Raw genomic sequence first — 27,904 nt, 5'->3', positions numbered from 1 at the left:
AATTTATCCACATCCTTCTTGTAGTGTGGGGCCCAAAACTGGACACAGTACTCCAGATGAGGCCTCACCAATGTCGAATAGTACTTGTGGCACCTTAGAGACTAACCAATTTATTTGAGCATAAGCTTTCGTGAGCTACAGCTCACTTCATCGGATCCATACTAGCTCAAATAGCTCATGCTCAAATAAATTGGTTAGTCTCTAAGGTGCCACAAGTACTCCTTTTCTATTTGTGAATACAGACTAACACGGCTGTTACTCTGAAACCTGTACAGAAGCTGAGTTAGCCATACAGAATTTATTTGAGCTAAGCCAGAATTTGTTTGTATCCCATGAACCTGCCAGCCAAACTCTGTTTGGTCCTCAGCAAGCAGTGCCGCATTTTGACAAATCTTTTCCTCCTTCAGGTGACTATGGCTGAGTGGGTGGAGCAAATAGAAATATCCCCACAAATGGACTAAGAGCGAAACATGGTATTCAAGGGCACGGACGTTCTGAGGAGTCTACATGTGGTAGGAACTCCAGAAAAACATAGTTAGTCCTTGACATATGCCCTCTATGCCACATTACCTGCTGTGTGTTGCCATGAGTAGTCAAGGTAACATAAACCTTATTACTATTAACTGATATGTGCCAATAAATAACCATCCCAGAGCTGGCTTAGCTCTGGAATGACAGCAGAGGTATGCCATAAATCCTACAGGTCATCTCCATGGATACTATAGAGTTACTCTGTAAATACTACCCAATTATTTCATAGCAATGAGGAAAGTACAGGAGGGTTGCTCTTCAGATATGCTGTAACTGCTACAGTGCTACTACACAGATACTATGGAATCATAGAATCATAGAATATCAGGGTTGAAAGGGACCCCAGAAGGTCATCTAGTCCAACCCCCTGCTCAAAGCAGGACCAATTCCCAGTTAAATCATCCCAGCCAGGGCTTTGTCAAGCCTGACCTTAAAAACCTCTAAGGAAGGAGATTCTACCACCTCCCTAGGTAACGCATTCCAGTGTTTCACCACCCTCTTAGTGAAAAAGTTTTTCCTAATATCCAATCTAAACCTCCCCCACTGCAACTTGAGACCATTACTCCTCGTTCTGTCATCTGCTACCATTGAGAACAGTCTAGAGCCATCCTCTTTGGAACCCCCTTTCAGGTAGTTGAAAGCAGCTATCAAATCCCCCCTCATTCTTCTCTTCTGCAGGCTAAACAATCCCAGCTCCCTCAGCCTCTCCTCATAACTCATGTGTTCCAGTCCCCTAATCATTTTTGTTGCCCTTCGCTGGACTCTCTCCAATTTATCCACATCCTTCTTGAAGTGTGGGGCCCAAAACTGGACACAGTACTCCAGATGAGGCCTCACCAATGTCGAATAGAGGGGAACGATCACGTCCCTCGATCTGCTTGCTATGCCCCTACTTATACATCCCAAAATGCCATTGGCCTTCTTGGCAACAAGGGCACACTGCTGACTCATATCCAGCTTCTCGTCCACTGTCACCCCTAGGTCCTTTTCTGCAGAACTGCTGCCTAGCCATTCGGTCCCTAGTCTGTAGCTGTGCATTGGGTTCTTCCGTCCTAAGTGCAGGACCCTGCACTTATCCTTATTGAACCTCATCAGATTCCTTTTGGCCCAATCTTCCAATTGGTCTAGGTCCTTCTGTATCCTATCCCTCCCCTCCAGCGTATCTACCACTCCTCCCAGTTTAGTATCATCCGCAAATTTGCTGAGAGTGCAATCCACACCATCCTCCAGATCATTTATGAAGATATTGAATAAAACCGGCCCCAGGACCGACCCTTGGGGCACTCCACTTGATACCGGCTGCCAACTAGACATGGAGCCATTGATCACTACCCGTTGAGCCCGACAATTTAGCCAGCTTTCTACCCACCTTATAGTGCATTCATCCAGCCCATACTTCCTTAACTTGCTGACAAGAATACTATGGGAGACCGTGTCAAAAGCTTTGCTAAAGTCAAGAAACAATACATCCACTGCTTTCCCTTCATCCACAGAACCAGTAATCTCATCATAAAAGGCGATTAGATTAGTCAGGCATGACCTTCCCTTGGTGAATCCATGCTGGCTGTTCCTGATCACTTTCCTCTCATGCAAGTGCTTCAGGATTGATTCTTTGAGGACCTGCTCCATGATTTTTCCAGGGACTGAGGTGAGGCTGACTGGCCTGTAGTTCCCAGGATCTTCCTTCTTCCCTTTTTTAAAGATTGGCACTACATTAGCCTTTTTCCAGTCATCCGGGACTTCCCCGGTTCGCCACGAGTTTTCAAAGATAATGGCCAGTGGCTCTGCAATCACAGCCGCCAATTCCTTCAGCACTCTCGGATGCAACTCGTCCGGCCCCATGGACTTGTGCACGTCCAGCTTTTCTAAATAGTCCCTAACCGCCTCTATCTCCACAGAGGGCTGGCCATCTCTTCCGCATTTTGTGATGCCCAGCGCAGCAGTCTGGGAGCTGACCTTGTTAGTGAAAACAGAGGCAAAAAAAGCATTGAGTACATTAGCTTTTTCCACATCCTCTGTCACTAGGTTGCCTCCCTCATTCAGTAAGGGGCCCACACATTCCTTGGCTTTCTTCTTGTTGCCAACATACCTGAAGAAACCCTTCTTGTTACTCTTGACATCTCTGGCTAGCTGCAGCTCCAGGTGCGATTTGGCCCTCCTGATAACATTCCTACATGCCCGAGCAATATTTTTATACTCTTCCCTGGTCATATGTCCAACCTTCCACTTCTTGTAAGCTTCTTTTTTATGTTTAAGATCCGCTAGGATTTCACCATTAAGCCAAGTTGGTCGCCTGCCATATTTACTATTCTTTCGACTCATCGGGATGGTTTGTCCCTGTAACGTCAACAGGGATTCCTTGAAATACAGCCAGCTCTCCTGGACTCCTTTCCCCTTCAAGTTAGTCCCCCAGGGGATCCTGGCCATCCGTTCCCTGAGGGAGTCGAAGTCTGCTTTCCTGAAGTCCAGGGTCCGTATCCTGCTGCTTACCTTTGTTCCCTGCGTCAGGATCCTGAACTCAACCAACTCATGGTCACTGCCTCCCAGATTCCCATCCACTTTTGCTTCCCCCACTAATTCTACCCGGTTTGTGAGCAGCAGGTCAAGAAAAGCACCCCCCCTAGTTGGCTCCTCTAGCACTTGCGTCAGGAAATTGTCCCCTACGCTTTCCAAAAACTTCCTGGATTGTCTATGCACCGCTGTATTGCTCTCCCAGCAGATATCAGGAAAATTAAAGTCACCCATGAGAATCAGGGCATGCGATCTAGTAGCTTCCGTGAGCTGCCGGAAGAAAGCCTCATCCACCTCATCCCCCTGGTCCGGTGGTCTATAGCAGACTCCCACCACTACATCACTCTTGTTGCACACACTTCTAAACTTAATCCAGAGACACTCAGGTTTTTCTGCAGTTTCGTACCGGAGCTCTGAGCAGTCATACTGCTCCCATACATACAGTGGAGTTACTCCATCTATAGTGTATAGTTACTCAGCAAATACTGAAGAGTTACACCAAAGTAAATGAGACCAGAACCTGAGTTTACTCATAGAAAACAATATTACAGACCGTACACTTACAAAATTAGTAAGGAATTACTTGGTAGATACTACAGAAATACTGCACTCTTAGGCACAGAGCTTCAAATAACTCTAGGCTCCTTACTGCTGTTGAAATCAATGGGAGCTGGGACCTAAATAGCTTTGAGGAGCTGGGCTACACTGTATATATCCTGCAAAATTAGTACAGAATTGCTCCAGAGGTTCTTCAGAATGACTCAATAGTTTGTACAAAATTATTATAAAGTTACTCCATAGATACTAGTTATTTACTCCACAGTAACTTTATCACTACTACAAATTTACTCCTTAGATAGTACAAATATGCAATGGTGTAACTGAGGTAAGACTCTGGCCATGCATGTAAAACATTCCCAAAGCCTGCAATTTTCTGTCATTACTTGGTCAGTTTCCTTCCCCAAGACCCACATCTGCTAACCATCTTCCTCATGCCCAACTTCACCTCCTTATTCCTGAAGGTGTAGATCATGGGTTTGGTGAGGGGTAAGACAACGGTGTGCAGCACAGCTAACACCTTCTCCAGAGGGATGGTGCTGAAGGGACGGCAGTAGATGTAGATGGCTGGCACGAACATGACGAAGACGACGATGATGTGGGTGACGCAGGTGGAGGCCACTTTGCTCTGGCCCCGGGGAGAGTGTGCCCAGAGCTTGAGGAGGGAGTAGGAGACCAGGAGGAGAAGGAAGCACAGGAGTATGACCAGCCCATTGTTGGAGAAGGTCAGGATCTCCACCAGGGCAGCATCGGGGGGGTGACAGAATAGTAGCAGATGTCCATGAAGGCCAGGTTGGCCAACAGGAAGTACATGGGGGAGCCCAGGTGGGGGTCACCCCAGACGTGAGGAAGATGAGGATGTTGCCCTGGAGGATGACAATGTAGAGAGCAGGAAGAGGAAGAAGAGGATGAGCTGGACTTTGTGGGCAGGGGACAAGGCCAGGAGGATGAATGTGGTCACCACCGTCCAGTTCTCTTGCCCCATTGCGCTGGACACACACATGCAAAAGGAGCAAAGATGCAGCTCCCCAGTGTAAGGGTAGCCCTGTAGTGAGACCACTAGCCTAGGTTGTGGGTTCAACTCCCTATTCTACCACAGACTTGCTGTGTCTTCTTGGGGCCAGAACACCAAAGGGGTTTAGGCACATAAGCAAGGTACGCCCAATGGGAATTAGGTGCCTGAACTGCTTCTGAAAAATCCCATTGCATCGAATGCCTCTAACTACCTTTGGAAATCTGGACCACAGAGTCTCAGCCATTGAACAGAGGCAGCTTGTCAGGAAGGGAAAGTATGAGCTGAGTTGGAGAGGGGAACCCGGGGTCACACCCGTGGGTATACGTGGGTGGAGGGGTGTGTGGGGCAGAGGGAATCAAGTGGCAGCTAGCCAGGGCCCCACTTCGGTGCTCCCATGCTTATCTCCTTCTCTGCCATCATGTCCCCTTGGCTGGTCCCATGTCCTGGCTGCACCTGATGCTCTGGCAGAGAGGAGCCGGAATAACATCAGGGCTCAGAGAGGGAGAACATCTCCATGCGACTGACAGGGCGCTGAGCTCTCCACGCAGCCCCTCTGCCCATGCGTGGTCTTGAGAGGACTCAGCAAAGCCACAGACAGGCCAGGTGTGCATCTAGGTGGGCAGAGGACTGCTGGTCAGGACTGAGGCATGAGCAGAGCTGTGGGTGGGGGAGCGCAGGGCTGGGCTAGGAAGGGGCTGCGGGTTGGGAGTGAGGGGCACCGGCAGAGCCAGGGGACACAGAGCAGCTGTGCTGTAATGGCCGGTGGGCAGGGGGCTGGCGCAGGAGGCTCTTACATTGGGATGTGGATGTATGGGAGTTTTGGGCGGAGGAAGGAGAAGCAGCTGGATTCCAGGCTGCGGTAGGGGCCATGCAGGGGGTACTGGCGAATTCGTGCCTAGCCATGCCCGGTCAGTGCATCTTTGCATCGGAACAACAGGCCCATCAGGATCCTGTGGGCTGGTACTACCCCCAACCCACGCCTGGCTGGCAGGAGACCGGGAGTAGGGAAGCTGCACCGCAGGTGGCAACAGAGGGAGGGCACTGTGCTTGGCAGCACACGGGGCAGGGAGATGGAGAGAGAGCAAAGGAGGAATAAAAGAGAAAGGGGGTGAGTGGTGGAGACTCACCCTGAGCTGCCTTTAGTGAGTGAGAGGTGCTCAGCTGAGTGCCATCTCCATCCCCTGCTGTCACATGGCCCCCGGTATATCCCCACTGGCAGGGACGGGTGTCCCCAATCCCCACTGGGGGGGGGAAGCAGACCTCGGTAGTGGTGTGTGTGTGTGCAACTGCTGCTCGCTTAATTCAGCACTGAGCAAACTCACCAGCTCCAGGGGAAGCCGGGATCTCAGCTGCCAGGACGGGTAGGTGGGGGGCGGGGAGATTGGACAGGCCAGTGGGGCTCCAGCAAGACAGTGTCCCCACAGCAGGGGGTGCTGCAGGATGCCCTTCTGTGAGGGGGACTGGGAATGAAACATGGGGACAGGGGAGAAAAGGGAGATGAACCAAGTCACGCAATCAGTACTTAACAAAACTTGATGCCTGGCTTCCCACATCCCTGCTCTAACTGCTAGACTCTACTCCCTTCTCAGGGTTGGGGATGGAACCCAGGAGTCCTGGCTCCCAGCCAGAGGCAGATTAAGGTTTCTTGGGATCCTGGGCCAGAGCAAATGCACCTGCAGTCCCACCCCCATTTTGCCCCTTCCTCCTGTGTCCCCACCCACGGCCTCACATCTTTTTGCCCCTTCCCTTGGGCCCCAGCCTGTCCCTCTGTGGCTCTACAACCCGTTTGCTCCTTTCTGCCCCCCCCCCCACGGCGGCCTCAAGACCAGAGAAGTTCTGTCCTCCTGCCATGGCCCCAGGGCCGCAGCAGGGAGTGAGAGCTCCCCCGGCCCTGAGGCCGCGGTAGATAGCGAGAGCTCCTCCAGTCCCAGGGCCGCAGCAGGGGTGCTGGGGTTGGGGCTTCCTCTGCCACCCCCAGAGCTTCAGCAAGGGACCAGGGTTGGGGCCCTAGGGTTTCTCCCGCCCCACCCGCTTGGTGCTTCTGCCGTGCGGGGACTTCCCCTGCCACGCTGTAGCCTCTGCCCGGGACGGGGCAGCGGGGGCTTCCCCTGCCACCCCTGGCTTCTGCTGGGGATGGGGTTGGGACACGCTAGGCTGGGGCTTCCACCGCTCCTCGGCTTGTGCTGGCAATGGGGTCGTGGCACTAGGGTTTCCCCCACTTCAACTGCTCCTCCCTGTGCTGCGGCTGGGGAGTGGGGTCAGGTGTGGGGGCTTCCCTTATCCCATGGCCAGAGCTCTGGGCTTTTGCAACCCGGCAGTGGATTTTTTTCTGAAGTCCCCATTTGGCCAGGGCCACTGGGGACGGGCCTAGTCGGCCCAGTGACTAATCTGCCACTGCTCCCAGACCCCACTGCTCTGACCCACTAGATCCCAATGCCCCCCCAGAGCTGGGGATGGAACCCAGGAGTTCTGGACCTCAGCCCCAACCACTTTAACCCACTAGACATCCCTCGCCTCCCAGACTCAGGATAGAACCCAGGAGTCCTGGCTCCCAACCTGCCCTTTCTAACCCACTGCACCCCACTACTCTGTTCTAACCACTGGAACCCACCACCAGCTGAGCTGTGGACAGAACCCAGGAGACCTGAATTGAAGTCCTGGAGACACTACAGCCCCAAAATGCAGTTTCCAGTGATCTGAAGCTATCCATGGATTTGCCATATTTTGGTGGTGGGGAGCTTACGAAATGGCCAGAGGGAGAAGGGCTGATGTCTCCTTTTTATCTGTTAGCCCAAAAGTTAACACACATGGGTTGTGGGAGCCACAGTTCAAGTCCCCCACCTTGCTGATGGGAAGGTAGGATTTGAACTTGAGTCTCCGCTATTAAAAGCAGGCCCGTTAGCCTCCAGCCTATGGGATATTCTGGCATGGAAGCCCTTCATTGTTTCCTGTGGAAATTATCTGACTTGATATGAAACTCTTGGGCTAAAGGAAGAAAGCAGCAGCACCAGCCTCACTCCAGAGCCTGGTTTGTCAAGGCACGTGCCTTGAAGGTGGGAATTGGAAGGGCCAGTCCCCCCGGCTCCAATTATTAATCCATAATGCAATGGCTTCAACAGGAGACATTTCTACACCAGCTTATCCCATAGCCCAGTGGTGTAGCTGTGCTGCTATAAAGCAAGAGACCCAACTTCCTAGTCCTTCTTCACACCACAGAGATGGGGGACTTGAACCCGGGGATTTCACATTTCATTGTGGGTTGAACGAAATATTTCCATCTACCCTACCCACAATTTTCCAATTCCCTTAATTTTTTCTGGATTTTTTCAACTCTGTTCAGGTTGATGCAATTTCTTCCCTCCTCTGCTTTTTCCAAACTGTCAGAGATCTGAAAACTCAGCGAGTCACACAGATGTAGTAGCCACCAGGCAAGCTGATGCCATTCACTCTCCATGCACGCATAGTGCCCACCACAAAGAACAACCCAATATTGGTTTGAGTACAGGCAGCGCCCGGCACAATGGGGGCCCTGATCTCGGTTGGGGCCTGTGCAGCCCCCGATACAATGGGACCTGATCTCAACTGGAGTCTGTGCAGCGCCTGACACAATGGGGGCTCTGATCTCTGGTTGCTTGTTTAGCTGGTACTCTAATCGAAAGAATGATTTCTATGGAAACTGGGCAGCCACATTCCTAGGTGGCTTTGAAAATCTGACTCATGGGGGCAGAGTTAAGGCTGTGAGTGCAGCATTTTCCTGAATTGTGAGTCTTTAATTGCGCAGCCTTCATGTTCTCCTAATCTCCAATTGTGGGATGGAGTGTTTTATGTTTTTAAGCAGGGAGATTGGAGAAGAAAAAATAGAAAAAGAAGCAACTTTGCTCCTGGGGCTTTGAAACCTTGCTAGAAGTTGGCACATGGGACAGAAGAAAGGTTACATTTAAGGGGATTTTTTTATTTTCTTAAAAATAGGTACACATTGAGAGTTCTTTGGTAACCTGTAGTCTGACCTCCTGTATAATACAAGACAGAGAAATGCCCTGAAATAATTCCAAACCCTGCACTTCTTCACTCTGACTTTGTTCTATTTCCTTCTGCAGAGCCCATGTCTGCCCAGCAGCCTCTTCATGGCACTGATGATCTCCTTGTTCCTGAGCATGTAGATTATAGGGTTCATGAGGGGGGAGACCACTGTGTGGAACACGGCCACTACCTTGTCCAGGGGGAAGCTGCGGAAGGGCTGGCAGTAGATGTAGATGGCCAAGCTAAACATGATGAAGATGATGATGACGCGGCTGACACAGGTGGAAGCCACTTTGATCGTCCCCTTTGAAGGGTCACCTGCCTGAAGTCAGACCAGCAGCACTGCATAGGAGATGAGCAAGAGGAGGAAGCACATCACAGTGGAAAGGCCGCTGCTGAAGAACATGAGGAACTCCAGCATGTAGACATCGGTGCAGGCCAGCTTGATCACCTGGCTGATGTCACAGAAGAAATTGTCCAGCTCATTGGGGTCACAAAACAGGAGCTGGATGATCAACACCACCTGCAGGAAAGAGTGCATGAAGCTCCCGGCCCAAGCAGCCCCCACCAGGGCACAGCAGACCTCCCTGCTCATCATGCTGGCATAGCGCAGGCAATGGCAGATGGCCACATACCTGTCAAAGGCCATGCCCATGAGCAGGAAGACCTCAGCTGCCCCCAGGAAGTGGATGAAGAAGATCTGTGCTTTTCAGCCCCCATAGGAGGTGATTTTATGGTGGGAGAAGAAGTCAGCCAGCATCTTTGGGAGGGAGGGGTGATGGAGCAGTAGCAGATGTCTAGGAAGGCCAGGTTGGCTAGGAAGAAATACATGGGGGAGCCCAGGTGAGTGTCGCCCCAGATGGTAAGGATGATGATGTTGGCAGGGAAGATCACAGAATAGAAGACAAAGAACAAGACGAAGAGGAAGAGCTGGATCTCCCGGGTCTGAGATAACCCCAGCAGCACAAACTCCGTCACCAGTTCAAGTAGCCACTGGGCAAGCTGATGCCAGTCGACCTCCATGCATGAAAAGTGCCCACCATAAAAAACAACATAATATTGGTTTGGTACGGGCAGCACCCAACAAAATGGCAGGCCTGATCTCGGTCAGGGTCTCTGCAGCACCTGGCACAATGGGGCCCTGATCTCGGTCAAGGTCTGTGCAGTGTCTAGCACAATGGGGGCCCTGATCTCAATCAGAGGTTATGCACCACCTGGCACAATGGCGGCACTGATCTTTAGTTGCTTCTTTAGTTGGTATTCTAAAAGAAAGAATGATTTTAATGGAACTTGTGCAGTTTACTCCAGCTGAGTATCTGATCCTGTATCTATTGCAATGGTTTGCAACCTTTTTTCATTTGTGGAAAATTATGGAGGTGCAGACCCCTTTGGAAATCTTAGACATAGGCTGCTGAACTAAAGTGGTCCGTGGACCACAGGTTGAAAACCAGTGATATATCATAACTGTGAATGGTAGAGTGAAAACCATGTAAAGGAGACGTATGGTCCGATCTCATTAAAATTATTGGAAACTGCGGAGCCACATTCATAGGTGGCTTTGAAAATCTGGCTCATGGGGGTAGAGTTAAGGCTGTGAGTGCAGCATTTTCCTGAATTGTGAGTCTTTAATTGCGCAGCCTTCATGTTCTCCTAATCTCCAATTGTGGGATGGAGTGTTTTATGTTTTTAAGCAGGGAGATTGGAGAAGAAAAAGAATAAAAAGAAACAACTTTGCTCTCTGGGGCTTTGAAACCTTGCTAGAAATTGGCACATAAGGCAGAGAAAAGGTTACATTTGAAGGGGTAAGTTTTATTTGCTTATAAATAGTTCCATATTGACAGTTCTTTGCTCACCTCTCTCAGCCCACACCACGCTCTTGATGAAATTCTCATGTACCAACTTTCGCAACTGATGTAAACTCTGTAATTACTTATAAGATACTCCAGAAATAATCTAAAGTATCTCACATATAATAAACAGTCAGTACACAGTTCCTTTATAGATATGCATGGTGGTGGTCAGGGACTCTCTCCTCAGGGGCACTGAGTCATCTATCTGCTGCCCCAACTGGGAAAACCGAGAAGTCTGTTGCTTGCCAGGAGCTAGGATTCACGATGTGACGGAGAGACTGCCGAGACTCATCAAGCCCTCAGATCACTACCCCTTCCTGCTTCTCCACGTGGGCACCAATGATACTGCCAAAAATGACCTTGAGCAGATCACTGCGGACTACGTGGCTCTGGGAAGAAGGATAAAGGAGTTTGAGGCGCAAGTGGTGTTCTTGTCCATCCTCCCCGTGAAAGGAAAAGGCCTGGGTAGGGACCGTTGAATTGTGGAAGTCAATGAATGGCTACGCAGGTGGTGTCGGAGAGAAGGCTTTGGATTCTTTGACCATGGGATGGTGTTCCAAGAAGGAGTGCTAGGCAGAGATGGGCTCCACCTAATGAAGAGAGGGAAGAGCATCTTCGCAAGCAGGCTGGCTAGCCTAGTGAGGAGGGCTTTAAACTAGGTTCACCGGGGGAAGGAGACCAAAGCCCTCAGGTAAGTGGGGAAGTGGGATACCGGGAGGAAGCACGAGCAGGAGCGCGAGCAGGAGTGCACAAGAGGGGAGGGTTCCTGCCTCATACTGAGAAAGAGGGACGATCAGCGAGTTATCTCAAGTGCCTAGACACAAATGCAAGAACCCTGGGAAACAAGCTGGGAGAACTGGAAGTCCTGGCAAAGTCAAGGAATTATGATGTGATTGGAATAACAGAGACTTGGTGGGATAACTCACATGACTGGAGCACTGTCATGGATGGATATAAACTGTTCAAGAAGGACAGGCAGGGCAGATAACGTGGGGGAGTTGCATTGTATGTAAGAGAGCAGTATGATTGCTCAGAGCTCAGGTATGAAACTGCAGAAAAACCTGAGAGTCTCTGGATTAAGTTTAGAAGTGTGAGCAACAAGGGTGATGTTGTGGTGGGAGTCTGCTATAGACCTCCAGATCAGGGGGATGAGGTGGACGAGGCTTTCTTCCAGCAACTCACAGATGTTACTAGATCGCAGGCCCTGGTTCTCATGGGAGACTTCAATCACCCTGATATCTGCTGGGAGAGCAATACAGCGGTGCACAGACAATCCAGGAAGTTTTTGGAAAGGGTAGTGGACAATTTCCTGATGCAAGTGCTGGAGGAACCAACTAGGGGCAGTGCTCTTCTTGAACTGCTGCTCACAAACCGGGAAGAATTAGTAGGGGAAGCTAAAGTGGATGGGAACCTGGGAGGCAGTGACCATGTGATGGTCAAGTTCAGGATCCTGACACAGGGAAGAAAGGAAAGCAGCAGAATACAGACCCTGGACTTCAGAAAAGCAGACTTTGACTCCCTCAGGGAACTGATGGGCAGGATCCCCTGGGAGAATAACATGAGGGGGAAGGAGTCCAGGAGTGCTGGCTGTATTTTAAAAATCCTTATTTAGGTTACAGGGACAATCCATCCCGATGTGTAGAAAGAATAGTAAATATGGCAGGCAACCAGCATAGCTTAACAGTGAAATCCTTGCTGATCTTAAGCACAAAAAAGAAGCTTACAAGAAGTGGAAGACTGGACAAATGACCGGGGAAGAGTATAAAAATATTGCTCGGGCATGCAGGAGTGAAATCAGGAAGGCCAAATCACACCTGGAGTTGCAGTGAGCAAGAGATGTTAAGAGTAACAAGAAGGGTTTCTTCAGGGATGTTAGCAACAAGAAGAAAGTCAAGGAAAGTGTGGGCCCCTTACTGAATGAGGGAGGCAACCTAGTGACAGAGGATGTGGAAGAAGCTAATGTACTCAATGCTTTTTTTGCCTCTGTCTTCACGAACAAGGTCAGCTCCCAGACTACTGCAGTGGGCAGCACAGCATGGGTAGGAAGTGACCAGCCCTCCGTGGAGAAAGAAGTGGTTCGGGACAATTTAGAAAAGCTGGATGAGCACAAGTCCATGGGGCCGGATGCGCTGCATCTGAGAGTGCTAAAGGAGTTGGCGAATGTGATTGCAGAGCCATTGGCCATTATCTTTGAAAACTCATGGTGATCAGGAGACATCCTGGACGACTGGGAAAAGGCTAATGTAGTGCCCATCTTTAAAAAAGGGAAGAAGGAGGATCCTGGGAACTACAGGCCTGTCAGCCTCACCTCAGTCCCTGGAAAAATCATGGAGCAGGTCCTCAAGGAATCAATTCTGAAGCACTTAGAGGAGAGGAAAGTGATCAGGAACAGTCAGCATGGATTCACCAAGGGCAAGTCATACCTGACTAATCTAATTGCCTTCTATGATGAGATAACCGGCTCTGTGGATGAGGGGAAAGCGGTGGAGTTGTTGTTCCTTGACTTTAGCAAAGCTTTTGACACGGTCTCCCACAGTATTCTTGCCAGCAAGTAAAAGAAGTATGGGCTGGATGAATGGTCTATAATGTGGTTAAAAGGTTGGCTAGATTGTCAGGCTCAACGGGTAGTGATCAATGGCTCCATGTCTAGTTGGCAGCCGGTATCAAGTGGAGTGCCCCAAGGGTCGGTCCTGGGGCCGGTTTTGTTCAATATCTTCATAAATGATCTGGAGGATGGTGTGGATTGCACCCTCAGCAAGTTTGCAGATGACACTGAACTGGGAGGAGAGGTAGATAGGATATCCCTGGAGGATAGGGATAGGATCCAGAGGGCCCTAGCCAAATTAGAGGATTGGGCCAAAAGAAATCTGATGAGGTTCAACAAGAACAAGTGCAGAGTCCTGCACTTAGGACAGAAGAATCCCATGCTCCGCTACAGACTAGGGACCGAATGGCTTGGCAGCAGTTCTGCGGAAAAGGATCTAGGGGTTACGGCGGAGGAGAAGCTGGATATGAGTCAACAGTGTGCCCTTGAGCTAACTTGTGCTGCTTGGAGACCTGCTACAGCTCCACCATCCTACCCAGGGTGCTGGGTCCTGAGTGGGCACAGAACCATTTCTTTCCTTGGCTGTGTCATGAAATATTATTTCTTTGGTTGCTTAGTAGCGACAGAATGTTACCTGCTAGGAGCAATGTCTTATGATTGCTATTTAGCAATATGGAAACCCCTGCACTGCACAACCATTATGAACACCAAGCAGTCCTTCCAGTTAGCAGCTGACTCTTGGATCTGTGGCTTACTGACTAATACAATAACAACATCTTTAATGTCACAATTATTCTTCTGAGGGCCTTGTGACATTGACCATTTCTTTTGCGATTTAACTCCCCTGTTAAATCTCTCCTTCAGGATGCCCACGTGGTGGAACTTGAAACTTTCATTCTGGCCTCCATCAGTACCATGCCACTATTTCTATTAACCCTGATGTCCTACGTTTATATTATTTCCACCATCCTGAAATACCCACCACCTTGGGGAGGCAAAAGGCATTTTCCACCTGCTCCTCTCACCTCATTGTGGTCACAGTTTTTTATGATCCCTGATCATTGTCTATATAGTACCACAAACCAATGCACTAAGAGAGCTGCATAAAGTGCTGTCTCTTTTCTACACAGTGTTGACTCCATGGTCAATCCCCTCATATACAGCCTAAGAAATAAAGAGGTAAGCAAGGCCATAGGTAAAGCTGTCAACAAATTTATTGTCTTCAGAGAAACTCAGGCAAAAACAAGCACATTTTGTTAGCTTTAACACAAGGCTGGAAATGGTTAGAGTCAGGAAATTTTCTTTTTCTTTATCCATGTGAAAAAAATTATGAAAACAAACAAATAAGAATTAATTGAAAAATTCCACACCAAATTTTTGGTTTTAAACAAAAAAATGCTAAGGTTTTTTTTTTTTTTTGGTCTTTGTGACAGATTTGGCAACTTCCTGATATCTCCTTGGAAAACCTGATTGAATCAAGTTTAATATTCTCGGGGTCCATTGTATTAAAGGAATGGTTTATGGATTATTGTGGACTGGTCTTGTGTGGAACCTCTCGAGGCAGGAAATGTGACAGATATGAGACCTGGGGGCGGGGTTCAACGGCATATACTGAACATGACAAGAATGGACTTTTGGAGCAAAAAGAGTGAAGTGGTTTTCTTGGGGAACATCTAGGGGGAGGTGAATGCAAATCCATCCCTCTGGTTATGCAAAACCCCAGCCATTTGTAGCTTCGCCTTGAGCCATGGCCATAGTCTGCAGATCATCTGTTACATGACACTAAGATCAAAGGCTCAAGCTGGCTAAGGAAAAGACTTGACCATTCATGGTGATTCTAATTCTCAATCTGAGACAATTGTGAACTTGTAACCACAGAGAAAACCCAGGTGTGGGTGTTGAAGGACTGACATCTACCAGAGCCCCAGGCTGAAGTTGGGGTGGATTCTGGTAAGCTTTTTTGCAGTCATGTATGTTCTTTTATTGTCTTATAATGTTTTCTCTGTAATGCTTTCACCTTAAGAAAAAATGTGCTTGCTTATAACGAGTAGGGTGGTTCCTTACAATTGATGGCAATTGCAGTTGTTTGTAGTTTCTGGAGAGAAAGCAAAGAGATGAAACTGGCCGACTTAGGCAGTCTACCTTGCTGGGAATGTCATAGTGTAGGCAGGAAACTTGAAGCCTGGAAAAAAAAGCTGGTCAGGAGGGAGAGACATGTGCCAAAATGTTTTTTTGTGGTTATGGGTTGTTTTAATAATATGTTTTTACAAAAATCAATTATTTGGAGTCAAAATACCCTGTATATATTTTCTCTGAGTCCTCATTTTTATGTGAAAAAAGTGGTCATGGAAAAGAGACCATCTCTAAAATGGATCTATTGTTCAGGGGCAGATGGAAGGAATCCCGCTGGGCTTTTTACAAACACTGGGTAAAGGAGAACACCCTCCAAGGTTCTCTAGCTGTTTTACTCACTTTGGAAAGTGTAATGACCTCATTGACCCAAGCAACACAGTGTCCCATTATCCTAGCATGGCTCCAATCAGGAATACTTTCACACCCTACAGCAGAGTCCACAGTGGAAAAGGTGGGCTGGACATATGTCCCACCAAGACTAAAATGACTCTACCAAAATGGCATCCTGAGACCTATCAAAAATGGTTCAATGCTGAAATGAATGACCATTTTAGGGTGTGATGAACACTGTAGTGGGAGACACAGTCCTGGGATTGTCCATATGAACCACTCTGGATATTGAAAACCTATATTTAAAGATGAATAGCCTTATTAATGGAGTCACAAGAGCAGTAAAATCTGGAGGAAGTATTAGCAGGTTATTACTTAATCGACACACATTAACTATGGATACTATTTAGTATACTATAATTTAGTTGCTCAATATTTGCAGTATATTAACACCACTATTACATCTATTGTTAGTAATTTAGAACATAATGATATTTTGTTAGCCATTGACTGTGTATGTATATGTAAGGTTCTTAATTTGATCAATCCAGGCTTAGCTGAGATACAGGTGCAGCATTGGCCTCAGTTGTTAGACCAGCACAACTATCATGAGACAACGCTACAGCCAAAACATAAAACACATTACCTCAAACTTTTTGCAATTTGCCAAATTTCATACAATGCTAAATTTGGGAAAGATGGGAATAACCAAGTTTTAATGTTGGTGTGACATTGCACTCCATAATGTTTTATAGAATATGCTTATGAGTGTAAATATGATGTAACTGGAATACACTTTATGCAAAAGGTCTCTTGTAAGGTATCATTACAAAGGTTGTGATCTTCTGAGTGTGTTCATCCTACTGGTTTGCATGTATTATTTTTATGTCTGGAGTTAGGAGAATAAGATATAAACTTGTATTACTGATGTAAACACATTAAGTGGAAGCCAATAATGGAGCTTCAGAATCAATGAACTGTGAATGGGTTTGTTTACCTGAAAGCCTTCCTGTGTACGCGTGGGCCAGTTCCTAGGTATGAAGAAGGAGGTCTTACAATGACATGTAATCATGTCACCTGAACTGGAATCCATCTTAAACCTGGTGCTTTTCCATTTAGAAGGAGGGGTGGGCACCCAGAGAGACAAAAGATCCCCGCCTTGTGCCAAAGCTATAAAAGGGGGTGGAACAGAATAAAGGGGATCCCAGTTATGAGAAAGCCCCTGCTTTTCACCTAAGATGCCTGCTGGAACTGACAAGGACTGTACAGGGGGAAAAGATTGGGCCCAGACTAGGAAGGAGTCTAGTCTGTGAAAGAAGCTTATTGGAACATCTCTGAGGGTGAGATTTACCTGTACTCAGTTTCTTAATGTATTAGGCTTAGACTTATGTGTTTTGTTTTGTTTTATTTTGCTTGGTATCTTACTTTGTACTGTCTGTTATTACTTGGAACCACTTAAATCTCACTTTTTATAGTTAATAAAATCACTTTTGTTTATTATTGAACCCAGAGTAAGTGATTAATACCTGTGGGAGCAAACAGCTGTGCATATCTCTCTATCAGTGTTATAGAGGGTGGACAATTTATGAGTTTACCCTCTATAAGCTTTATACGGCGTAAAATGGATCTATTTGCGTTTTGGATCCCACTGGGAACTGGGTATCTGGGTGCTGTAGATAGGTGACCTGCTGAGCAGTTTTTGGATAAAGTCTGCAGCTTTTGGGGGTGTGGACCAGACCTGGGTCTGTGTTGCAGCAGGCTAGCGTGTCTGGCTCAACAAGAAAGGGTTCTGGAATCCCAAGCTGGCAGGGAAAATGGGCTCAGAGGTAATTCCAACATGTCAGGTGACAGTCGCAAGGGGGTCTCTGTAATCGAACCCATCACAACTGGTTCCTAGATGGACCAAGCCTTCTGTGAGAGTATTTTATGCTAACAGCAGGGTAACTTTTATAAATAATACATATTGTGTTGCAGGGCCAGAAAAGGTTACACATCTGGCAGGCTAATTAACCCAGATTCAACCGTCAGAGATGTATTAGTAGATAATAGAATCATAGAATCATAGAATATCAGGGTTGGAAGGGACCCCAGAAGGTCATCTAGTCCAACCCCCTGCTCGAAGCAGGACCAATTCCCAGTTAAATCATCCCAGCCAGGGCTTTGTCAAGCCTAACCTTAAAAACCTCTAAGGAAGGAGATTCTACCACCTCCCTAGGTAACGCATTCCAGTGTTTCACCACCCTCTTAGTGAAAAAGTTTTTCCTAATATCCAATCTAAACCTCCCCCACTGCAACTTGAGACCATTACTCCTCGTTCTGTCATCTGCTACCATTGAGAACAGTCTAGAGCCATCCTCTTTGGAACCCCCTTTCAGGTAGTTGAAAGCAGCTATCAAATCCCCCCTCATTCTTCTCTTCTGCAGGCTAAACAATCCCAGCTCCCTCAGCCTCTCCTCATAACTCATGTGTTCCAGTCCCCTAATCATTTTTGTTGCCCTTCGCTGGACTCTCTCCAATTTATCCACATCCTTCTTGAAGTGTGGGGCCCAAAACTGGACACAGTACTCCAGATGAGGCCTCACCAATGTCGAATAGAGGGGAACGATCACGTCCCTCGATCTGCTTGCTATGCCCCTACTTATACATCCCAAAATGCCATTGGCCTTCTTGGCAACAAGGGCACACTGCTGACTCATATCCAGCTTCTCGTCCACTGTCACCCCTAGGTCCTTTTCCGCAGAACTGCTGCCTAGCCATTCGGTCCCTAGTCTGTAGCTGTGCATTGGGTTCTTCCGTCCTAAGTGCAGGACCCTGCACTTATCCTTATTGAACCTCATCAGATTTCTTTTGGCCCAATCCTCCAATTTGTCTAGGTCCTTCTGTATCCTATCCCTCCCCTCCAGCGTATCTACCACTCCTCCCAGTTTAGTATCATCCGCAAATTTGCTGAGAGTGCAATCCACACCATCCTCCAGATCATTTATGAAGATATTGAACAAAACCGGCCCCAGGATCGACCCCTGGGGCACTCCACTTGACACCGGCTGCCAACTAGACATGGAGCCATTGATCACTACCCGTTGAGCCCGACAATCTAGCCAGCTTTCTACCCACCTTATAGTACATTCATCCAGCCCATACTTCCTTAACTTGCTGACAAGAATACTGTGGGAGACCGTGTCAAAAGCTTTGCTAAAGTCAAGAAACAATACATCCACTGCTTTCCCTTCATCCACAGAACCAGTAATCTCATCATAAAAGGCGATTAGATTAGTCAGGCATGACCTTCCCTTGGTGAATCCATGCTGGCTGTTCCTGATCACTTTCCTCTCATGCAATGTTTGTGGTTTTGCGTGTTTGCATATATATGGTTAGAGGCTGACAATGTAAGAATATAAGAACATAAAAACGGCCATACTGGGTCAGACCAAAGGTCCATCAAGCCCAGTATCCTGTACTCTGACAGTGGCCAATGGCAGGTGCCCCAAAGAGAATGAACAGACAGGTTATCATCAAGTGATCCATGACCTGTCACCCAATCCCAGCTTCTGGCAAACAGAGGCTAGGGACACCATTTCTGTCCATCCTGGCTACTAGCCATTGACGGACCTATCCTCCATGAATCTATCTAGCTCCCTTTGGAACCCCATTATAGTATTGGCCTTCACAACACCCTCTGGCAAGGAATTCCAGAGGTTGACAGTGCATTGAGTGAAAAAACCAAATGATTCCTGTCTATCATTGTATTCCGTAATTCAAATATCAAAAGGAGCTGTTAACATTTAAATGAACTGTTAGTATAGTGATATCACTGTCTTAATTTCTCCTTGAAGTTTGTGGTAAATCACCTGCAAATGGTGGAGATAGGCAATTGCCTTATGTTAATCCATGTAGCTCAGGAGTTCTCAAAATTAGACTGTGACCCCCTTATGACAACAAAAATTGCTACACAACCCCAGAAGGGGAGACCAAAGCCTGAGCCCCAGTTCTCCAGGTGGGAGGGCCAAAGCTGAAGCCCAAGGGATTCAGCTCCAGATAGGGGGCGTGTAACCTGAGCCTCACCACCCAGGGTTGAAGCCCTCAAACTTTGGCTTCGGCCCTAGGCAGTGGGACTTGGGCTTCAGTCCCAGGCCCCAGCAAGTCTAAGCCAGCCATGTCCATTGGTCATGTCTGAAGACATAGGATACCCTAACAGTTTAGTTAATAAGAATTGGCTGTTCGCATGTATTTGGGTAAGATCTGAAATATTCAGTGACCTGGTGGGTGATGTGTCTGATCCTTTGGGATTGGTAGAACTTTTTATATGATAAACAAGAGTTTCAGTAACCCTCACCATATTTGCTTGGCTGTCTGGGAGGAAGCCCAAGGCTGGATTGCTATAGGGGAACTGTGTTTTTGGCTTCAGGGTAACAAGTAAGGCATTGTGGGTGCTGTTTTTATTGTTGACTTGGTAAATCCAAGTATTGGAATAACCACCAGTTTGGGGGATTGTCTGTCCCATTCTTTACAGTTTGCCCTAATCGAGCAATCCTAGAGTGGCCCTCCAGGACATATATATACAGAATATATATACAGCATTACCCTAGAGTTCGCCTCATAACTGAGATGGGCTTTGAAATCAATCAAAATGCTGTTCCCAAAGCCGTGGGTGGGGGCTCTGGGAATGCTATGTCACTGTCCCAGTCTGTAGGGGAGAAAAAAGCTGGGCTTGATTGGGGAAAACGGGACTCATGAAAGAGGTAACGCAGGTCAAGGACATTGCCTTGGGATATTCCAGTGTCACAGGTTCCAGGAAACTTTCAGAATTTCCAGGAAACTTAGCCGGAGTTTGTCTACATGTAACCAGTACAATCCAGATTGGAACTCATGCTTTCCAGTAGACATGTGATAGGGGCACACTCTCTGAGGTCATTACTCCTCCTGACAATCTAAGCACCCTATTAACTAGTCTGTTTCCACCCTTTATGAAATGACACCTACAAATACAGGATCGAGTGGCACTGTTCCCATAATCAGTCTTATTCACCAACATAAGCAGGGTACCCGAAAGGTTCAAGAGCAGGTGACCAGACCTTGATGAGCCATTCCAGAGGACATCACTTTCCGTCCTCTAGGCAGAATACGTGTGATTGTGCTGGCGGTAACAGTAATTGCATTGATTGAACTGGGCTGGTGTACGCGTTATCCAATAAAAAGGGGAAAACTACAACAGCAGATTTGGATGAGAAAAGGACTAGCTTTAGCCACTAATAAAGCTGTGCTGATGGATGGTAGTTAGGGAGTTATGTTGTACCAAGTCTTTATTACTTGTATAGTCTTTGGTATAGATGCATTTTAGCTATTTTTACTTTATCCTTATATTATGCAATATTTTGTTATCCTATTATTTAGCATAGTTAATTATTTAGCATAACTATATTTACATATTAAGGAGGGGATGATAGGATAATGGACCGGGATGTTTTGTTGCAACTAGCAGGTACAAGGAGAAGGGCGGTAACTAACAATTGTTTCATGTTCTCTGTGTGTATATAAAGTCTGCTGCAGTTTCCATGGTATGCATCCGATGAAGTGAGCTGTAGCTCACAAAAGCTCATGCTCAAATAAATTGGTTAGTCTCTAAGGTGCCACAAGTCCTCCTTTTCTTTTTGCGAATACAGACTAACACGGCTGTTACTCTGAAAAATATCAGGAGTGTAATACATCACTTGTTTGTATCATTGTATAAAAGGAGAAGTCCTAGGGGCCAGCATCTTGGTGCGCTGACAGAGCTGGTACCCTCAGCGTGGGCATACCTGTGTTAGTGACCTGTAGCCCCTAGGGGGCACTAGGACCATGCTTTGTTGACAATAAGCCTGGTTGAGTGCCTTTGCCACTCAACCGAGCCTGTGGTCTTTCTTTCTGAGTGGCATTGAGGTCAGCTGGATGCGCACACTGCATTCTCTGCTCATGCAGCTAACACCGGAGCTCTGAGAACAGCAGCACTGACTGGCCATAACACCTTAGCATTGCAACGGCACCCCGCAGCACTGAACAACAGGGCTTAGTGGGAAGTGAAACACTCTAAGGATTGGATGCGCCCAGTTCAGGGTCACCCCAGAGGGGACCCAGATTCTCTTCTGCTGAAGCGCCATAAACCTGGCAAACCAGTGGCTTTCTTAGACTTATACATCTGAGACCAATACGTCTGTTAGTCTATAAGGTGCTACAGGACTCTTTGTCGCTTTTACAGATCCAGACTAACATGGCTACCCCTCTGATACTTTCCTAGACTAGATGTTGCTTATGGTCCCTTCTAGCCCCCAAGTTCTATGATTTTTGCACTGTGGGGTGAATTAGAATAACAAATAAGCAGAAGAGGTGACACAAAAGCAGGTTAACTTGTTACCTTGCAGACTGGAGCTCTTAGGAGCCCTCCTTGATCACAGTAGGACGTATTTTAGATAAGGGCCCAAGATAGGCCAATGAGGAAAGCAAGGGTTTAAGCACCAGGGTTTATGAACTAGTTAAATTGAGTAAAAATTATCCCAATTATCTCTACCTTCCTAAACGCACCCAGGATAGAAAACAATGTTCAGATATAACAATGTGGTATTGTTTGTATATTCACCATGTCATATTTCCGTCTCTTATCTCCAGGACAATCAAGGAAGGTTTATATCTTAGGTTCAAAGGCTCCTATTTACCCAATTCCACACTGAAATTGTATCCTGTCCTCTGGACTTTAAACTTGAGATCCATTGAGTTTAAAAGTAGGAAGAGTGAAAAAATAAGTTCCACACCCAAGTTCTCCTTGTTGTTTTTTTATGGTTAAACAATCACATTTCCTGTTGCTTGTAAAGAAACGCTGTTCTTTCTCCCTGAGAGTAGATTCAGACAAAACCAGGAAACCGACTAACCATTCAGTCAGTGACACACTAACAAAAGCACGCAAAATAAGACATACCTTAAAAAAAGGTCCCCCCTTCCCCCCGCTTATCTCTGTCATTCTAGGAAGCTTTGATTTTACTTGCAACAACAGAATTTTAAGCACACAAACATATGCTACTTCAGCGAATGGCATCACAGATGTGATGCTAAGGGTGTCTTGCACACATAAGTTGTGTATAACTCTCCGGTACAGCCCAGCTAGCGTGGATGCAGGTATACCAGCATAGCTGGGCTTGGCAGTGTTCACTTTTCATTTTTTGTATAACATTGGCAGATAATATTGATTTTTTTTGTCAGCAAAGTTTCAATTTTTATCAGTTTACATTTTCACAATTGTGGCAACTTATGGCTTTTAAGCATTTTTAAACTTGTGATCTGTTTAAATCGCCATAGTGGCAGGAAATCACGGGGGAGGTCAGATGATGACTATTTATGGTGCTACAATTCAAAAAGCTAAAGATTTCGAAGGCAGTTCTTTTAGCGGCGCTGTAAATCCGTGCTGTGGGCAGCATTTCTCACAGCGGGTTTTATACATGCGAACGTGTCAGTCTAACACGTTCTCAAGCAGCACTCTTCTTTCCCTGTTTACCTGTAAGTTTTGATTATTATGGATGGAAATATGTTTTTCCGGGTTTGTGTGCGCAAGTGGTAAAATCAGCCTTCACCAACATTTACCAACGAAAATTGAATCTTTCCAGGCCTAAATACACCTGTTCCCATACTGGTAGGAGATTACGGCTCTTTATACCAGTAAAACTGACTTCACACTAAGGGTTTGTACTGGTATAACTATAGCAGGAAAAAAAATCACCCCCACAACTGGCATAGTTATATCAGGACACAAACACTGCATAGAAGAGGCCTCAGGTTGGAACAGAAGTAGCTGACCCCTGTAACTTTTCATTTCCTGGCTTGCATTGCCTTGCTTTCAGTGGGAGGATTAAACATGAAAATTTACCAGCCTTGGCAAAAATAAAATCATTCTGCTCAGCATTCAGGGGGTCGGGGTAGGCCTAAAGTATGTTGTGTTCACTTAAAATGACTTCCCAGTAGTGTGTGCAAAGAGGTTAGATGGTGCGGTTTAGTGGTAGAGAGCGACACATGGAGTCAGGTTCCATTCTAACCTGTTTGCTTTTCTGTACCTCATTTTCCTCAGCTGTAAAATGGAAGTTGAGTCTTCATTTAGATTGTAGAAGAGCTTTGATACTTTCTAATGAGAGGCCTGTCATGAGGGATTTTTTGCTGTGTTTGATTTATTTTTCCAGGCCTTTTATTATGATTTACTGTGTGTTCTGTGGTAGCATCTAGACATCCCTGTCCCGGGCTAGGAACTCATTGTGCTGGGTGTTGCACAAACACAGAGCACAGACATAGTCCCTCGTCAAAGGGCTGACAATCTCAGGAATGCCTTTTCTCTTTATCATTGTTTATAACATTTGCCAGCTGACCTTAGAACAAAGTAGGCCATTTGAACCTTTAAAGGGATGCTCTCAGGTGGAAACCAAGCCAGCGTAAAGTGCAGTGTTTGACTCCCAGCCCCGAGCAGCCCCCATCCTGTCATTGGATCAGCTTCCGATTGTTTTCCAACTGATTTTTCTTCTGCCGCTGCTGCCTGGAAGACCCGCGCAAAGCAGCCAAGTCAATGGTGGCATGCTGGGGCGGTGGCCTCTACATCTCTTCTCTTGTATCTGTTCCACTATAATAATTAACCAGCTGTCACGGCAGGGACTTGGCCATGGGGCTGTCACCTCACAGGGGACTGCCCTAATCGCTGGTCTGTACAGTCAGTTACTGCCTGGCTACCTATTTAATTATTTATACAAATGGAACAGCTGCTACTGGAACTACTGAAACTAGCTGAAACAACCGAAACCGTTCTACGGGAACAGCCCCAAACTAGCCCAATGGTTAGGGTATTTTCCTGGGAGGCAGGAGAGAAGATTTCACCCAGTTACCCTGTACTGAGCCCCATGATTTGTGTTTGGTTAAAGCATGTCCCAGAAAGGCAGTGTGGATTGGAAGCTGCATGAAATGCAAAGTTCACCATTTCCCTTAAGAGTTATCCAGTGGTTATCCACTGGAAATGGGTGCCTTATTTGAATTTGAATTGTTAGATCAAAGAGACCTATTTTCATAAAACAATTCTTCACTGCCACTAATTATATTCCAGTCATTTAATTCATAGAATCATAGAATCATAGAATATCAGGGTTGGAAGGGACCCCAGAAGGTCATCTAGTCCAACCCCCTGCTCAAAGCAGGACCAATCCCCAGTTAAATCATCCCAGCCAGGGCTTTGTCAAGCCTGACCTTAAAAACCTCTAAGGAAGGAGATTCTACCACCTCCCTAGGTAACGCATTCCAGTGTTTCACCACCCTCTTAGTGAAAAAGTTTTTCCTAATATCCAATCTAAACCTCCCCCACTGCAACTTGAGACCATTACTCCTCGTTCTGTCATCTGCTACCATTGAGAACAGTCTAGAGCCATCCTCTTTGGAACCCCCTTTCAGGTAGTTGAAAGCAGCTATCAAATCCCCCCTCATTCTTCTCTTCTGCAGGCTAAACAATCCCAGCTCCCTCAGCCTCTCCTCATAACTCATGTGTTCCAGTCCCCTAATCATTTTTGTTGCCCTTCGCTGGACTCTCTCCAATTTATCCACATCCTTCTTGAAGTGTGGGGCCCAAAACTGGACACAGTACTCCAGATGAGGCCTCACCAATGTCGAATAGAGGGGAATGATCACGTCCCTCGATCTGCTCGCTATGCCCCTACTTATACATCCCAAAATGCCATTGGCCTTCTTGGCAACAAGGGCACACTGCTGACTCATATCCAGCTTCTCGTCCACTGTCACCCCTAGGTCCTTTTCTGCAGAACTGCTGCCTAGCCATTCGGTCCCTAGTCTGTAGCTGTGCATTGGGTTCTTCCGTCCTAAGTGCAGGACCCTGCACTTATCCTTATTGAACCTCATCAGATTCCTTTTGGCCCAATCTTCCAATTGGTCTAGGTCCTTCTGTATCCTATCCCTCCCCTCCAGCGTATCTACCACTCCTCCCAGTTTAGTATCATCCGCAAATTTGCTGAGAGTGCAATCCACACCATCCTCCAGATCATTTATGAAGATATTGAATAAAACCGGCCCCAGGACCGACCCTTGGGGCACTCCACTTGATACCGGCTGCCAACTAGACATGGAGCCATTGATCACTACCCGTTGAGCCCGACAATTTAGCCAGCTTTCTACCCACCTTATAGTGCATTCATCCAGCCCATTCTTCCTTAACTTGCTGACAAGAATACTATGGGAGACCGTGTCAAAAGCTTTGCTAAAGTCAAGAAACAATACATCCACTGTTTTCCCTTCATCCACAGAACCAGTAATCTCATCATAAAAGGCGATTAGATTAGTCAGGCATGACCTTCCCTTGGTGAATCCATGCTGGCTGTTCCTGATCACTTTCCTCTCATGCAAGTGCTTCAGGATTGATTCTTTGAGGACCTGCTCCATGATTTTTCCAGGGACTGAGGTGAGGCTGACTGGCCTGTAGTTCCCAGGATCTTCCTTCTTCCCTTTTTTAAAGATTGGCACTACATTAGCCTTTTTCCAGTCATCCGGGACTTCCCCGGTTCGCCACGAGTTTTCAAAGATAATGGCCAGTGGCTCTGCAATCACAGCCGCCAATTCCTTCAGCACTCTCGGATGCAACTCGTCCGGCCCCATGGACTTGTGCACGTCCAGCTTTTCTAAATAGTCCCTAACCGCCTCTATCTCCACAGAGGGCTGGCCATCTCTTCCGCATTTTGTGATGCCCAGCGCAACAGTCTGGGAGCTGACCTTGTTAGTGAAAACAGAGGCAAAAAAAGCATTGAGTACATTAGCTTTTTCCACATCCTCTGTCACTAGGTTGCCTCCCTCATTCAGTAAGGGGCCCACACATTCCTTGGCTTTCTTCTTGTTGCCAACATACCTGAAGAAACCCTTCTTGTTACTCTTGACATCTCTGGCTAGCTGCAGCTCCAGGTGCGATTTGGCCCTCCTGATAACATTCCTACATGCCCGAGCAATATTTTTATACTCTTCCCTGGTCATATGTCCAACCTTCCACTTCTTGTAAGCTTCTTTTTTATGTTTAAGATCTGCTAGGATTTCACCATTAAGCCAAGCTGGTCGCCTGCCATATTTACTATTCTTTCGACTCATTGGGATGGTTTGTCCCTGTAACCTCAACAGGGATTCCTTGAAATACAGCCAGCTCTCCTGGACTCCTTTCCCCTTCAAGTTAGTCCCCCAGGGGATCCTGGCCATCCGTTCCCTGAGGGAGTCGAAGTCTGCTTTCCTGAAGTCCAGGGTCCGTATCCTGCTGCTTACCTTTGTTCCCTGCGTCAGGATCCTGAACTCAACCAACTCATGGTGACTGCCTCCCAGATTCCCATCCACTTTTGCTTCCCCCACTAATTCTACCCGGTTTGTGAGCAGCAGGTCAAGAAAAGCGCCCCCCCTAGTTGGCTCCTCTAGCACTTGCGCCAGGAAATTGTCCCCTACGCTTTCCAAAAACTTCCTGGATTGTCTATGCACCGCTGTATTGCTCTCCCAGCAGATATCAGGAAAATTAAAGTCACCCATGAGAATCAGGGCATGCGATCTAGTAGCTTCCGTGAGCTGCCGGAAGAAAGCCTCATCCACCTCATCCCCCTGGTCCGGTGGTCTATAGCAGACTCCCACCACTACATCACTCTTGTTGCACACACTTCTAAACTTAATCCAGAGACACTCAGGTTTTTCTGCAGTTTCGTACCGGAGCTCTGAGCAGTCATACTGCTCCCTTACATACAGTGCTACTCCCCCACCTTTTCTGCCCTGCCTGTCCTTCCTGAACAGTTTATAACCATCCATGACAGTACTCCAGTCATATGAGTTATCCCACCAAGTCTCTGTTATTCCGATCACGTCAATAATTCTTTATCAATTGCTGTATATCTTTTCCAGGGATCAATGTTAGGCTAACCAGTCTATTTAACTAGGTCATTTCACTTTCCATTTTTGAATATTGGCACAGTATTAGTAGTGTTCTAGTCTTCTGGAATTTCACTTGGATTCCAAGATTTATTAAAAATTAACATAATTGAGCCAGAGACCTCCTTAGCCAACTCTTTTAGGACTCTTGGGTGCAAGTTATCCAAGCCTGCTGATTTAAAAATGTTTATGACTATTAGATATTGTTTAGCATCACCCTTCATTTCTAAAGAACTGGAAAGTAGTTCAGCATCCTCACAAAAAACATTATCCTACTTCTTTCCAAATTCAGAACAGAAATATTTGCTAGGATTTTTTCTGTTCCTAATATATTTTAAAAAGTCCTTATTTTCTCTAGCCCTGCCATCTGTGTAGTTTTCCCTGATGTCTTTAGCTTTCCTTATCAGTGTTCTACACATCATAATTTTTAAATTATATTGATTCTCGTCCATCCTCCCTGTGGAA

General features: G+C 46.8%; 1 protein-coding gene across 1 annotated transcript; it reads right to left on the bottom strand.

The window, feature by feature from the left end:
* Positions 1-3,982: 3,982 nt before the first annotated feature.
* LOC311529910 (olfactory receptor 4M1-like) lies at positions 3,983-9,658 on the bottom strand (the record flags this gene model as incomplete). The annotated part of the gene is given in 4 exon segments (XM_084646214.1): positions 3,983-4,348; positions 9,063-9,344; positions 9,348-9,404; positions 9,407-9,658. Coding segments are annotated over 4 exon segments (957 nt in total).
* Positions 9,659-27,904: the final 18,246 nt, after the last annotated feature.

This window comes from Lepidochelys olivacea (assembly GCF_965140295.1).
Source record: "Lepidochelys olivacea isolate rLepOli2 genome assembly, chromosome: 13".
In the NCBI taxonomy this organism is placed as follows: Eukaryota; Metazoa; Chordata; order Testudines; family Cheloniidae; genus Lepidochelys; species Lepidochelys olivacea.
This window is presented reverse-complemented; position numbering and strand designations above follow the sequence as displayed.